At 28.1% G+C, this 17,047-nt stretch overlaps 1 protein-coding gene across 3 annotated transcripts in view; it reads left to right on the top strand.

Moving 5' to 3' along the window:
* Window positions 1–17,047, top strand: part of CCAP-R (Crustacean cardioactive peptide receptor) — an 89,001-nt gene that overhangs the window by 59,809 nt on the left and 12,145 nt on the right. For all 3 annotated transcript variants that reach the window (XM_011058405.2, XM_011058402.2, XM_011058403.2), the window contains exons 3-6: window positions 8,112–8,247; window positions 12,967–13,164; window positions 16,068–16,162; window positions 16,786–17,038. In XM_011058405.2, the coding sequence (XP_011056707.1) occupies window positions 8,112–8,247; window positions 12,967–13,164; window positions 16,068–16,162; window positions 16,786–17,038 (682 nt within the window). The remainder of the gene's footprint in view (window positions 1–8,111; window positions 8,248–12,966; window positions 13,165–16,067; window positions 16,163–16,785; window positions 17,039–17,047) is intronic.

The raw sequence follows: 17,047 nt of genomic DNA, 5'->3' as shown, positions 1-17,047 counted from the left end.
TACTTATCAATGTTCACTGCTTCGTAAATCTCGGCTTGAGACCATTTAACAGCGGTTTGTCATTCGACGACGGGTTATGCCAACGCTCAATTACACAGATTTTTACAGAAAGTAAAAATGGTTCGTTTATGGTGAGTTAAATGGGTTAACGCTCGCTGTTAGCTTTCCTTTATCGGTACCGTCTGTGAAAAGCGCCCGGCACGTATTCGCGGCGAAACAAGATCATAAATCAAGGCAATTTTTTTTACGATCGACGAAATTACGCTGTAATATGGCTAAGTGCTTTATAAAGTACACGAGGTAAAGGTAGAAATCGTACGGATGAAAGCCTGCCATCTCATCATTTATTCCCGTCACTCATGATAAATCGTATGGATCCACTTAGATGCTGTCGCCACATCTATTATGTCGATTGATTTGTCAAGAACTATCTTGTAACTGATACAAGATGTACTCGAATCGAAACTCGTCTTTTGACGTCTTGCGTTAGGTGTGGAATTTTGTGGAGGAATGATAGAAAGACTTTGAGTCACACCATTAATGAATCTGATTAGGTATAAATGTTATTAAAGATAAAATTAATTATTTCGCTTGGAACAGAATATCCTTGATACATAAAAATTAAAACAGAAGATACTTTATGTTCTCATGCTCCCACTTTATTGCTTTATATTTTAATAGCATAGTCTCTTCAATCAAATTAGTATTGGCTTTTTCCTGGATAACAATTTTAAAGCGTTAATAATTTTTTAATTATTAATTATAGAAAATAAGAGCTTTTTTTCTGAAAATAGATTTCAGGAAAGTGGATAGATAATAAAATCATATAAATCAATACAAAATAATAATAATAATTTAAAATAATAATTTAAAATAATATTAATTTGTAGCATATTTATATAAATTAAAATTATATTGTATAATCAATTCGCGGAATTTATAAAATTATTATTAAAATTTAACGCAATACTAAACATTCTGCATAGCTTATACCTTTGTTTATATTCAAATTGCTTTTGAGAAAATACAATATTCATATTTTCATGTGATCTGTCAAAGTGCATATTTAAATAGACTCATAAAGTAATAAGCAGTAATTAAATGCCAAGTTAAATAGTTTTTAAAACATAAGAAAGAGATAATATTTAATATCTTACATTCTCCACTATTCATAATCCTCCTGATGAAATTACTCGCCAATGATTTTTACGTAATTTACGAAAATACATGTTTAACAAAAAAGATGCATATAATTAATGTAGCCCACAATTAGTGCCAAGCTGAGTGATTGAAAGCCTTGATCGTTAAAATATAATTTTTGTGAACTTTTATGAAAGTATAATTTAGAGTAGAGACTCTATTTAAATTTAATAATAAAAATGCAATGCAGGAATATCTCCAGATATACGAAAGTCGGAAAGTAAAATGGATTTATTTATGTAAGCGTGGCTTACATACGTGGCTTTGAGGTCAGCCAAAAACCTTTGCAGATAGCATCAGAAGTGGCTCGTTATACTTTGCAAAGCTGAGCGATTATAATGAAAAATAATGCTGTATATATTTTGTTAACGTACATTGTATAAATAAATTTTCTTTTTGATTTCTTCTACATTGTATTATAACGTAGAGTTGCCAATTACAGTATTACTCAATATATAATATTCAATTTATCAGTAATTAAATCAACATTTATTTCGTAGGACAAATTCGATACTCAAACATATCTAATTTGTCTTTTGAGTTAGAGAAATCCAATTTTATTTTTTAAATATATAGTTATTGAAAAAATTATTGCATTAATTTTGACGTTTATAATGAAATTGTGAAGTTGTCGATGCATGTTCGTCCGTCCCGTGCGTGTGCTATCAATTTCTATCAATCACCGAATTTCTTATTCAAAACGGGCGTCTCGACGCTTCCGACAAGCGCCTTCTTGCAGATCACGCGATCTCATTTACGCCCCCCGGTCATACTGTAATAAACAATCATCCGGTGATTGGTGTGGCAGAGCCTTTGCCACACACGATATGCATATGCGTGATTAAAGTAGCCTCACGCATGACCCGCGACGATAAATCGGGAACATAAGACGATGCAAATTGCTGAGAATACTTTCGTGTACCTTTTATAAAAAAAATTCTTTTATAATAAATTCTGATAAGGCATGGATATCTAAATTAAACAAATTCTTCTTTCTTAATCTTATAATTAGAACAGTATACTTTATGTCTAATATGAATATAAATACACATTTTAATACAACACTGTTAATTATTTATAAAGCTGTGCGCGATTTCGAAGAAGGTATTTTAAAATTTTAAAGGAAGTTAAAGTTTAAGTTCCATTATAAAATAAATGAATGTAAAAGTAATAGAATTATTTAAAGTTACATGATTATTTAAAGCAATCATTTAATTTTTAATGTGATCCTCTTATGATTCTCTAATTCAACTATATAATTATCAGATTTACATGTTTAATAATATAGAGCTTATCTCACTTGGCCGAGAATTATTCTCTTGCACATTTTATTTTTCCAGTCTAGTAATGCGGTAGTATTACAGATAATGACAGAAGTGTAACCGTGGGTCGCGGTTGCGATATAAAACTTTGCATACGAATCTCGCGCCCGACAAACATGGGAATCAACTTTATCAGACGATCGATATTGAGCTTGCGAGTGAGTAATTGCATTTCGCATTCGGAAAGTGATGCAGATCGGAATAGAGAATCCGCGATGTACACATGAGGAGTGCTTACTCATGTCTTTTCATACCTTCTCATTCCTTTTTATGCCTTCTTTGATACGCGTGCAATTTCAAATGGATAGGCATTCCTGTTCTCGTATGTACATATATATTCCCGACTATTAATACTGTGAATCAAACTGAACTGACGCGACGTCGTGAAGTATCGATAGTTTATGACATAATACACATGAAATACATAAAATTAATAGAATCTAAAAATCCTTTCCATAAACGTTTCGAAAATAAAAGCCTGGTGAAATAAAATAAATAACTGCACTACATAATTTTATTGAAGTAAAAATTTAACTAAATATAAATTTGAAAATAATTTTATTAGACCATTAAAATAATTATGTATCTTAAGCTAGCTACTAAAAATGTTAAAATGTTTTGGAATGTTATTCATCATGCTTGAATTCCTTACATATTTATTTTAATAGTTTAACAAAATTATTTCCAGATCTAGCTAATTTTTAAAAATATTTTAGTAAATTTTTTATTTTATTCTTTCCAAGTACTATGTAATATTTAGATTTCTCCTCTTTTGTTCAATTTAGTTATTTAAGACAAGTAATTGTAGTATACATTGAAGAATGTATTCTCTATTCAATAAAACAGATACATATGTATACTAACTTAAAATTTAATATTTATAGTACTCACAGGAATAATTACATTGTTCCAATCATACAATACGTCAAATATTTTAATAAATTCAATAGTAACATGTAGAATGCAAAACCGTTTTGAAATATCATTTCGAAGATCATTATTTACAATGGACATTTTCAATAAAACACGAACAATGTTTCCTATCATATTATAAAAATTATTTTTATCTGTAAACATTCTCTTTTATTACGTCAGTTTTATTGCAAAATTATATAGATTTTTCGTTTGTCTATTTTTTTCCTTGTCGACCAAATAGAATCACTGTTAAGTTCAGTAAAAAAATAAAAGAGTTTTATCTATAAATAAAGACGCATAATGCTTGTTTTCTTGCTGAATTGTTTGCATTTCAGTATATTGTTAAATCTATAGTTCAAATTTAACCTAATGAGTCGCCTCTGCTCCTATTCAATTATTTCGTTATTTTATACTAAAACAGAAATTAAATTTGACTTTATTTTCACTATATCGTGTCAATTTCATATTATATAATGTCAAATTGACACTGTATAGTGTCATATATAATCATTGTTTTAGTATAAAATAACGATATATTTAGTAGGAGAAGTGATGATTCACATTAGATTAAATTGGTCAGTGTAAATTAATAGAATTGCGTCACACACACACACACACACACAGAGAACGCAGAATTTCTCATAATTTATCAGAATGCAAACAATCCAGCAGGAAAACGAGCACCATAAGCTTAATTTAAAGAAAAGATTAAAACTCAATTAAAACATCTTTTAACACATTTTAATTTTAAATATGTAAAATTATAAATATTATATACTATATGTATAGATATATTATAAAAATCTAAATATCACAGAAGTAATTAATTAACAAATTTAGCAATAATTCATTTTAAGATTTTCGTCTTTCTGTCTGCTTTTAACACAGTTTCATTTTTTAAGCATTTTTGAAATGTGCTGTTTCATGCATGTCATATTAAATCAAATTTATAAAGACTGTTGGATTAAGAATTAAGTCACTGTAAATGGATAACAATCTATGCAAATAAGCCTGTAGATGCTCTATTTGTATATTCGATACGCGATTCCCGGTAAAATCAGATAACTCTGACCTAAATCATTGTCGTATAATTTTCTTTCATGGTTCGTAATTTGCGGAATAGAAATATAGATTTAGTGCTGAATGTGGAAAAAACAGAGGGAGACGAATAGGATACGATTTTGTGATCCACGATTTTCGTCGATTCAGCGATATTTTCTCATCCGAGAAGTAGATATCAAAGTAATTCACACATCCATTGGCAAAGAAATATCAATGCTGACAAATTCTCTTTAATCAAAAGACACAAATCATAATAGCTAGACATCGAAAACAAATTTTTTCCGCGCTTACAAATTTTATCCATAAAATAATTTACGATATTAATTAGACTTGATTATCAGTTAAAATTCAATTACTTTTTTTTAAAAAATAGAAAAAGCATATAAAAGTCAATTACAAAATTCCTAATATACGAAATAAATAAGAATTATATTATATTATAATATAATTATATTATAATTTAATTATTGTATATTATAAGTAGTAACTATCGTGACGCAAAGCGTAACTGCTTTTTGTTAAAGATCCAGGGTTCAAATTCCAAAGAATTCAAATTTTATTTGATCGCCCTCTTTCAGAAGGCAATGGCAAATCTCCGAGAGTATTTTTACCATCACCATTTAATGTTAAAAACTGTAGATCCCATATATTAATGGATATATGTATGTACTCGCCAACATGCATAGCAAGAGTGTGGCGTTTTAAGTATGGCCAAACTCCTTCCTTTCAAAGACAATGTAGAACGGAAAAGATTGGAAAAGGTTGAAAAAATCCGACATCCAATGAATGTGGAATCAGACTGATAGAGAGAAAATCAGTAAATTTAAGCGTAGACAATATAGTCAGTCATATTACATTAGCCATTAAATTATAATATATTGTATATATTTATACATATTTTGACTTCAAGATTGAGCCCTTAAATGTTCATATGAGAATGATAATATGATGTAAAAGAAAATAGACAAATCGCAATATTAATAATGTACATAAAGATGGTTTAATCTTAAAGTCAAAACATGTAATGCAATGTAATATAATATAGTGATGTAATATGATTAACTATATTTGTCTACGTCTTTCATTTTACTGATTATCATATAATATAATTCTTTATTTCATATATTAAGAATTGTAATTGATTCTTATATGCCCTCTCTTTAAAATATTATTTGAGAGAAATATATATTAAGAGTTTTTAGTTCTTATTAATTCGATTACTCTTAATTAATGAAATCTATTAATTTTGATATTATTTTGGAAAAAACTCATACTATATATTGTATAATTAAGCCACATTTTATTTTTATTATTTATACAATATATATATTTTTATGATAATAGAATATTATTAAAGAATTATTCTATTATTTAACAAAACTTTATTAATAGAGTATTAATAAAATATTAATATTTATTGTATTGTAATATTATGAATATTCTATTAATAAATAGATGTTGGAATGTCGTAATATTATGAATATTTTATTAATAATAGATGGATATTGGAATATTAATTTAATAAAATATTCATTTTTTAAATAAACTAAAAAGGATATAAAAACGGAGTGTTATTTTGACGTATGATACATCAATATTTTGCAGAAAGTTCATTATACAATATATTTTTCTAGAAAATAACTTAATTAATTTTGTCCAGAATATGTATATCCAGAAGAATATATTGGGTTTGATTGTATGCGATTATCATGCGACGTTCGAATGATAATAAAATATAATTATGACTTTGTAAATGATTTATCGATTAAAGACAGTTCTTAAAGAAAAAAACTTTGTGCTTACAGGTTCTTTGCCTTTTACACATTTATGTTTAAATTTTTATAAATTTTCTTTATTAGCAATTACTTTTATTACTGTAATCATCTTTATTTCAAAACTAAAATAATTAAATTCAAATTGCATTCCCAATCCACATTGCAACATAATCGAAATATTTGAATGACATTATCAATGAAATACGTTGACGCATAATCGTTCAATTTAATTAATTGACTTATTAATTTTATATATCTTCAAATGCAATAATCGTCTAAAATCATAAATTTTCTCTATTAAAGATGTTGCTTTTAGTATTAACTTAATGAGTTTATTAATTACATTGTTAATTTGTTAAAAATTGTGTATTTATTAAAAGAGCAGTATATTCCTCTTTTTATATTTTAAATTATTTGTAATAGAATTTTATAAAATCAATAAAAACTTAGGAAATATTATTTCCCAAGTCTTTAAAATAATTTTAATCAATAGATTTAAAAAAGTAAAGATTAATTAACATTTTGATCGAAACATAACTTGAGTGTCCACGAATATTTGAAACTTATTGCAACTGATTATTATTATTGCTATGAAAAAAGTATGAAGGTATTAAACTGCATTAAAGACTTATATAGCGATATATGCTGGTTGTCCATTCTCATAAAATCACGTTGTGTATCATATTAGTCGCATTTATGATCAAGCAAATCAGTTTGCTATTCGTATTAAGCATGGCGTGCACCATGCAAACGATGTTGAAATTAACACTCACATGTTTCTCTCATTACACAGCGTGCAATATACGGAACGATATACGAGATCACATTATCTAGTAAACTAACCATCAAATCAACTGTTTACTCGGGTCGTGCAAATCAATAAATAACATTCCGTCACGTCAAAATACAATCATAATGCATGTGTATGCATCTAATAAAGGATAATAAAATAGAGTCAAAATTTACATATGAAGAGAACGTTTAAAATCGATTTATCTTTATATTATTGAACTTGTGTATTGAGTATTGAAATGTGAAGTTTAAAATTATCCAAAATCCGGGCAATTTTATGAAATTAAAATTTTTTTTATAAAAAAAGCCTTGTTTTGCAGCAAATATATTCTAAGAATTAAATAATAACTATAAATAAAAAAAGTGCTTCTTTATTAATGCTTTTGAAAGAGAGAGAGAGAGAGAGAGAGAGAGAGAGAGAGAGAGAGAGGATGGGGGAGGAGAGAGAGAGAGGGAGAGGGAGAGAGAGAGAGGGAGAGAGAGAGAGAGAGAGAGAGAGAGAGAGAGAGAGAGAGAGAGTATTATACAGTCGTTCTTTTTCATCAAAAATATCTTTACACTCTCTTCGTATTGGTTCTACTCATAGATATATAAGTGCAGCGAATAAGAAAAAAATAGAAAATACAATGTATGCCTGAAAAATATAAAATCATAAAATAGTGGAATTTCGGTAAAAATGAAATGATCATGCAGCACTCCTCTTTTTCTCAAAACGTCAATAAAAAATTTCTTTTATTACAATTTATTACAATTTAATTGTAAGATATATTTTAAAAATAATGATTTTGTAAAAAAAATTGCGTTTTCAAATCCTAATTTTGTATGATTTTAAGTCTAAATTTTGTATGATTTTAAGTCTAAATTTTGTATAATTTTAAGTTTCATATTCAATTTAGCAAGCTCAATAATATAAAGATAAATACAATTGCAAAATACATATTAGATACTCTAAAATTTTTCAAGGAAGAATCACAATTCTATTAACTAAATTAAAAATAAAATCACTAATTTCACAGAGATGAAAGAAATGCTTTTCTTTTTATAGACGGAGCAATTTGCGGTACTATGGCTACTATTTGCAGTGATAGTCGCCGGTAATACTGCAGTTCTCGCCGGACTTCTGCTGGGAAAACGTAGAAAATCTCGAATGAATTTCTTCATCATGCAACTGGCTTTTGTCGGTAAGTGTCTTTATTTTTAAATGTAATTAATTAAGAAAGTTTTTATCTTTTATGAAAGTACATCAGCTTCAAACTAGACAATGAATTCTATTACGTGTACCAACAATTTGTAAAAATAATACCTGTACAATCAATAGAGCTAGAAGATAATAAAACGATCTAAACAACAACAAGAGCGCCACGAACGTAACTTTGTTTTATTCCGCATTGTCAATATTTACTCGAACGAGAACTGTGGACAGAGATTACTGTTACGTTAGGTCCCAAAATCTTCGCTTTTGATATTTAATTCAGAATCAGCTCTGGAGAATACGATAGCGCATCCTCTTTCATATATACGTTTGCAGATAAATATTCCTTTTTCTCTTCTCGCTGACGTATCTTTATGTAACAGAATATCAAAAACGCGAACGATATCATATGTATGATTTTTATATCTCAATACTGATTACATTGCATCTACATATATTGATTGTAATTGAATATAAATATACTTTTACTTAAAACGATATTATATCAATAGAAATATATCTTCTTTGTAATATACAATGTATTGCTACAATTGCGACTGATTAAATATCAGTTTTTTTTTCTAGTATTTGTATAAACTTGTAAACGATTTAAAAACATAACTTTATTCTTATGCAAGAATGATGCTGATATTTCTACGAGAAATTAGTATAATAAACCAACTTGGATTTCCAATAAAGAAGTTTACTATTCATATATGTCCTTCAATAAAAGATATCGAACCAGCCATACGTGCATGTCTATATTCGAACTTGCACCAGAAAGCATCTAAAATAAAAAAAATGGATCTTTTTTACGGTTTTTCTGAAGTGCGATTTGCCTTTTACTTTCAGCATATTCAACAAAATTTAATTTAAAGCATCTTTTTGTTTTAATAAGTATACATCATATATTTAAAAACACACACACACACACACACACACACACACACACGTACGCACGCACGCACGCACAAATGCACAAGCGTATAGGCACAAACACACAGTCCGTCTGTCACATACAGTATTATATTATTTCTGTCACGTTTCTACAAAATATCTTAGTATTATGTGACAGCTAATGCTATTTTTCTTGCATTATTCGTGTAATAACTTACGGTACTAAAAGCAATGGATTTAAGTTAATGTCTATAAGAGAGATAAAAGAGAAAAGAAATCTTTCTATAGCATAGCATAAAATAACATGTCACAGAAAATATGAGGAAAAGAGTACAATTTAAACTAGAGAAGACGTTTATTGAGTGATATTTAAAATCATTTAAAGTAAACTTTATGTACATCAAAAATCAAAAGTTATTAAAAATACTTAAAATATTATACGTAAATAAAAATATTTAAAGAGAAAGGGAATAATTAACTAGTAATAAATTAGCCTTCAGTTTAAAATGTATAAAAAATTTGTGTGTGTGTGTGTGTGTGTGTGTGTGTGTGTGTGTGTGTCTAAAATGTTAGTTTCTATAAAATAATATCTCAAAAAATACATATGTTTAAAGGTACAAGATATATTTTTCTTTAATTATTTAATGTACTTATTTAAGAATTTATACTGATTGATTTGAAAATAAGGATCAAAATTGGTTATTGAGTTTTCCAATTATTTAACAAAACTTTTTGTTCGCATAACAAATGATAACAAGAAGAATCGTAATGTAGTATTGTGATGCAGTGAAGAGTATCATATAATGTCGTTCACAGTATAGAAAATGTGCTTTTGCAATCAAGCTGAATTTAAGGATACCTATTGAGATATTTCCTTAGTGATTGTCACTACAAACGTGCTTCGCAACAGACATGCGACATCGCTATTCCAAGGAAAAGACTCTAAATAATGATGTCGCATTCTTCATTTTTGTGTAATAAAAATGTGAAATGTTCTTGTGAGAGAAAATGTTTATTTTTAAAAATAAATATTAATATTTAAAAAATATTTAACACGAAATATGTATATAAATATAAGGTATAAGTATAATATAAAAAATAATATATATGTATATTATTTTTTATTTATAAGAATATAGAGCTTCCATTTGTTCACTTTTAAACATTTTCTCACACAAATTCTGTGCATGTTTATTGTACCAAATGATATTATGTGCACACATATCCCTATTACTTTAATAATATGTAATTAACAATATTTATACAGAAACTATTTTTCACGCAAATTTTTTAGCTTCTTACACAAAAAATTAAACTTTTGCTTAATAAATTTTTATTTGCAAAAATGTAATTGTTTTAAAATAAATTTTTAAGAGATGTAGATGTCTAATATCTAAATAAAAAATCTTATTTCTAAACTGTATAGAAACTTTCAAGTGTCAACTAACAAATTGCTATTAATTAGTTGCCAATGCATAAACTTTATCATTGGTCTTTTTATTTGTGATCTTATTACATTTGTAAGCTAAGTTATCGAAGAAACGATAAAGCTTCGCAATAGACAGTAAAATTACAATTCCATCTTCTTTTCTCATCTTCGACCTTATTTGTACGAGAAATCAATTGTGAAGAGCAAACAGATATAACACGAGTCTCAATAAGAAGATTCGGACGTGAAAAAACTTAATTCTTTAATATAACAATATTACTCTAATGATGAATTTATATAATTAAAAAGATATTCAAAATCTGTTATAGACATGTATTTTTTAGGAATGATTTTTCTTTAGCAAAAGAATTTAGAGTATTTTAAATATTCATTTTGTATTTCAATCAAAAAATATGCTAATCATTATTCTTTCAGTATGTCGACAAATAAAGAAGATATTAACTTTATTTCAGTATTTAGTTATAAATGTATTTTAATTATTAAATAATAAATTTTTTTTGTTTTAATTAAAATGGGACGAGTGATAATCGATAAAGAAAATTTAAGAAAAGTTAAAAAATCTGACTGTTGATGTTGCAAAATTCAAAAGTACTACATAAAACACATGTAACACTACCGAAATTCTATAGATTAATGTAAAAAAAAAGATTTATATAAATTTCGTATTAAAATCATTATTTTATTCCGTAAATCAAAATGTTTTCAAATAAAAAAATCGTATAAATCGTATAAATAAAAAAGTCTACATTTTTATAAAAGAAAATATCAGTCATTTAATAAGTAGAACTGTATGTAATAAAAATTGCTCTAATTTGTTTCTGGCATGTTTCCACACATACACGCAAACACACACACACACACACACACACACACACTTACTCTGAGAATAATTATTTCATAACTTGGGTTTTCAATTTCGATATTAATATTGCGACCGATGTTCGAGGCGAAAGGGCGCGGAATTGAATTTCATTGATAAAATATGAACGATAAAACTAGATGGATATTATTTGAAGAATTAGTAGGATTGAAGCTCGTTTTTTTGAGAATTTTTACATTTGGGCCGATAACAATTCCAGGAAACATTGATAATATATCTCTTGTGAAGCTGTTATTAAAGAATCTGTTTTGCACAATATCGTAACTCAACATGCACATACTTTTAGAAACGTTAAAACTCAAATCTGTAAAAAAAAATCCTTGCTATCTAAATAAATAAATTTTTTAATCATTCTAATCCATAAACAAAAATATATTTCAAAATGGAAAAACTATAATATTATTTAAAAAAATAAATCTACAAATTCTACGTGTATTATATAGTGTTGGCCATAAGTATAAAACACTTTCAATTTATTACATTTTGGCAATAATAAAAATAAGACCAAAAATTTTTAAATTGTTATAAAAATGAGAACTAAAAAGAACCAAAATTTTTAAATCGTTATAAAAAATAACCTATTATTCTTCAATAAAACTATTTTTTAATTTATTTTTCGTAAAATATAAAATATTTACGTCAATTTGTGAGTCATGCTTTATATTTATGACCGAGGCTGTACTTATTTTTATTCTTATATATTTTTATATTTTACTTAGGTAACCTTTAAAAATCTTTCGCGATATAAAACATTACAAAACATTATAGAACATGGCATGATTATATCTTTATGTAAAAATTGTATCTTGTTTTGGAAATAATTTCTTATTATTGCGACGTTTATGATACAGTATACTGCATGTTGCACTACAGAAATGCCGAAATTACCAATGCATTATTATAACGTTCTTATTTTATGTTCCGTATTAATTTTTTACTCAAAAAAGTTTTTTACTCATGTATAAAAGCAGAGCAACGTGACGTAAAATACCGAAGCGAGCTATAAACTGATCACGTACCTGGAGGTTTATTTCTCGGGTAAAGGTGTTATTCCATAAACGACTTTTCACAAGTTAGTTAAGAGTCGCACGGTGTCTCTATGGTTGCAAAAATCTCACGCTTAATATCCGACATTAAACTTCAAAAACCACGTAACGTTATATAAATTTGTTATAATGTTAAGGTTTATATTTTCTCGAAAATTATTTTTGGCGAGTTTCTGTGAGTTTAATGGTTAATTCTTGTAATAATAAAGAAAAAATATAAAATGCACAAAGTAGATCTATTAAATTTCTATCTAATTTGGAATGAAGGAATTTTCCGGAATATTAATGACTATTGCGCTTGTGTGTCTTTTAGGATACTCGAAGTCTAGACAGTGTAAAATATTGAGAAACTCCATTAACTGATAATCTTGATTAGTAAATATAATCCATTCGCAAATGTTATATCACATTTGATCGTCGTGTACCATGTTGCAGATCTACTGGTTGGCCTAATATCCGTGTTAACGGATATAATCTGGAGAACGACTGTTGCGTGGTATGCGGGTAATATAGCTTGCAAACTGATAAGGTTTATGCAGGCTGTAGTAACCTATAGCTCGACCTACGTCCTTGTGGCTCTATCAATCGACAGATATGACGCCATTACCCGTCCGATGAACTTCTCCGGCAGCTGTGAGTACATTAGCGCGCATATTATGATCACAGCCTTTAATGTTGGATCCTTTCACAAAGCGGTACTTCGAGCTAAACTCATTAATACAGTTTAGTTGTAATTTAGTAGAATATATAGCAAGATTCTCTTGAGACATGAATGATGTTCAACCTCGAGGTTCAACCTCAAAAAAGCTATCTTCGTGGAAATTTTTAATTGAGATGAGTAAAGGGAGAGAGAGAGAGAGAGAGAGAGAGAGAGAGAGAGAGAGAGAGAGAGAGAGAGAAGAAAAATTCTTGACAGCTTAATGCATTAAATTATCATTACAGAACTGCATAAATTTCATAAAAGAAGGCATTTAAAAAAAATTTTGTAAACTCACCGGATAAAATATATTAAAAAAAAAATTATTATTTTAAATTTTTAGTTCTAATAAGAAAATTAGAAAAAAATGCACGGAAAAACAATTTTACTAAAGTGTCTAAAAATTTTAAAGCTAGATACAGCTTTAAAAATAAGTTGATTGAACTATTAAAATAATCAGAAATATAAAAATTTCAAACATGATAGTCAATACTTCAAAAAGTTTTAATATCCTAACAACCAGTTTGAGCGTCCTATATAATTATTTTGATGGTTTAACAAAATTATTATTAAATCTATGTATAAATTTTTAAGTACAGTAAAATCGTTCTTTCAGTGAATATTAAATCAATAAAAAAATAAATTTTGAAGCAAACGCAAAACAAAAATATAATCTTATGAACAAAAATATAGATCTTCAAAGAAATATATACATCTTCAATAATTATCAATATGAAGAAACAGAAATCAATATGATCACAGAATTTGATCACTATTTTTGCGTTAATCTAATCACAACTGTATGATAGCAGAGTTATTTCATACCAATATGCGGTTTGGAGTGTTGCTTGCAGCAAGTCAAAGACCATTTACTAGTATCTGTCAGTCAGCCCACATTGAGTGCAATTTACCGTACGGTATGGATGCTCCTTTCTCGCCTTCATACTTCACTTTGACATCCTTCAGATTCCTTTATTCTACTCGTATTTACCTCGTATCAAGAAATTGCTTTGACTTCCGTATACCAGATATAAGTTATGCATCTATCTTTGCTAACGGAACTTAAGATAGAGTTGCTAAAGAAAAAGTAGTAAAAATCGATCCGAAACTTTCTTTAAAAATATTTTAGCTCCAAGATAGTAGCACTATCAATATTGACGGCCAAATTATTTCATGATCTGTGACATAATCTTTGCCGCAGTTCCTTTCAAAATTAATATCGCGTACTTTGTAGATTGCGCATGTTCTTTCATTTTTCTTTTTTTAGCTTCTTTTTGTGACAGGGTAAAGGACAAAAAAAAAGATAGGTTCTCTTATCTTTCTGCTCGATCGTATCGTCTATCACATGGAGGCATCTCACGAATTGTTGTGGCGGGTATTCCGCACCAGAATAAAATTTATCTTCTACCTTCTATATATCAATGTTCTCGTAGTTTGTCGATAGGTAAAATTACAGAAATTCGTAAGTGTCAGAATCTACACACACAGACTACCAATCACGCTCAACTGTCGCACGATACTTCACTGGATGATTTTAATACGAAAATATTTTTACCATTATTTTTGTCATATTTTGTCCAATTTTCAATATTATACAGACTGTTGTAAATTAAAATAGATCTAATTTGTTTAGAAACAAATTTAAATCACTCTACGTCACAAAGACGCGTATATATACACACATACACACACACACGCACGTGCACGCGCCACACACACACACACACACACACATGTATAATACTATAATATGTTTATACTTATTAAAAATATATATAACGTTTAACAATAAAAGAAAATCAGCTTGACCGTCCTATACATAATTATAAAAATTAGTTTCAGTTTTGTATTCAGCTTTTTAGATACTTTAGTAAAACCATTTTTTATGCATCCTATTATATACTAATCCGTGCAAATTTTTTAATTTTAATTACGATTCGATTCATGTTTTAAAGTAAATAGCGGTAGATTTAAATTGATGATAATCATACATTTGTTATATCTCAATGTCATTAAACAGAGGTTAAAGTATGTATAGCATTGTCGAAGAGACAAAAGAATATGATTAAAGAGCGCGGAACTATTACAATAATTCAATCAGATTTCGCTTTAATTCCAGATCTACCCATCATGTTATGAATTTCTATACGCGATCATTCTTCCAATTACCAATGATTCATAATTATCAATCGTGCACATCGTAATTATATAGTTGCAAGATTAACGGACTCGTATCGACGATACATGTTATGTAATATCTTTTTATGTCGGTTTTAAGCTGAGACAATTGCCGATGCTATTAATTATACATTATTGAAAATAACAGATAAATGACGCTCATGAGAATAACGATAACATATAATCAAAATATAATATCGACGTGTAATCGATCGTTCTTTGCGTTACCAGAAAGCTAAATAAATGATGTAGCATGTTATAATCATATCATATCACGCTACACCGCTATTTTAGATTTCAAGCTTATTACAGCAGTAACAGACATTTTTGTCTTGATTTTTTAAACTGGTTCCGCCACCCGTCATGAGCACCGTTCGTTACGATGAACCTTTTCCTTTTTGATTTTTTGAATCGTTGGTTGACGTAAAACTCGACATTCACGAAAATAGCTACGCTTCTTTCATAACATTGCATACAAAGTTGCGTACGCCTACGTCAATTTTCTGCAAAAAAAAAATGTTTATGTAAAAAAATTAAAAATAAAAATCCTGTGTTAAATTTTAAATATTCGTTGAGCACAAAACATATGCGATATCTTGTACATATTAATTAAAAAATTGGATATAATCTATTAACTGACAGGCATTAATTTTGATCGCAGGGTGGAGAGCTCGAGCTTTGGTGATTACAGCTTGGGCGCTATCAGCATTGTTCAGCATGCCGATCGTATTCCTGTACGAAGAGAAACAAATACAGGTACACGTGTGTTTTTTACAAGGAAACACAGGGAAATATTAATTTTCGATTTTAATAAGCTTTTAGTAGTTGCTTGCTAAAATAAAAAAATTCATATTTTTTAAAATATTTTTAAAGAATGAAATATTCCTTTGAAGAAAAATAGTTTCTTTTTTTCAAACAAATATCGTCGAAACTATAAAAGATGAAAAAAAAATTTAATAAAAATTGAATGGTTTTAAAAGTATTTTATTCATGACAAATTCACTTTGAAAGAAACTAATTAATTAAGTATTTTATCTCCTAAAAATGTGAATTAAAAGCTTATCAAAATCGGAAGAGGACGCTTCTCTTGTCCTTTTTAAATAGATATCGAAAAGATTAAAAAAAACCTATTTTGATATTTCTTTATATTTTTGTACTTTTTAAAAAAAAAGTCGATTTCGATTTATTTATTTATAATACATTCTTACATTTTGGAAAACCGCGTGTTATCAAGATTTATACTTATAAAGAAAATTATCATCTTGCTAGATAAAGCGTCAATATTTTATACAACTGTTTCCTCCTTTTTTTGGAAAATTCTTTTAATGATAATAATTTCAAAGCTTATGACGAGCATAATCGCAAACAATCATTTTTAGGATACGCCGCAGTGCTGGATCGATTTAGATCCGACTCAATGGAAGATCTACATGAGCCTGGTGAGTTTTAGCCTCTTTATAGCACCCACACTGATAATAGGAGGCTGTTACACGGTCATCGTAGTCACGATATGGTCGCAAGGAGCAGCGCTACGTCAGGGACCTACTAGAGATACTAGGAGGGCGTCTTCAAGAGGTCTCATTCCCAAGGCGAAAATCAAGACCGTAAAAATGACCTTCGTCATAGTATTCGGTAAGATAT

The sequence above is a fragment of the Acromyrmex echinatior genome, chromosome 1 (assembly GCF_024713525.1).
Source record: "Acromyrmex echinatior isolate Ae372 chromosome 1, ASM2471352v2, whole genome shotgun sequence".
Classification (NCBI taxonomy): Eukaryota; Metazoa; Arthropoda; class Insecta; order Hymenoptera; family Formicidae; genus Acromyrmex; species Acromyrmex echinatior.
This window is presented reverse-complemented; position numbering and strand designations above follow the sequence as displayed.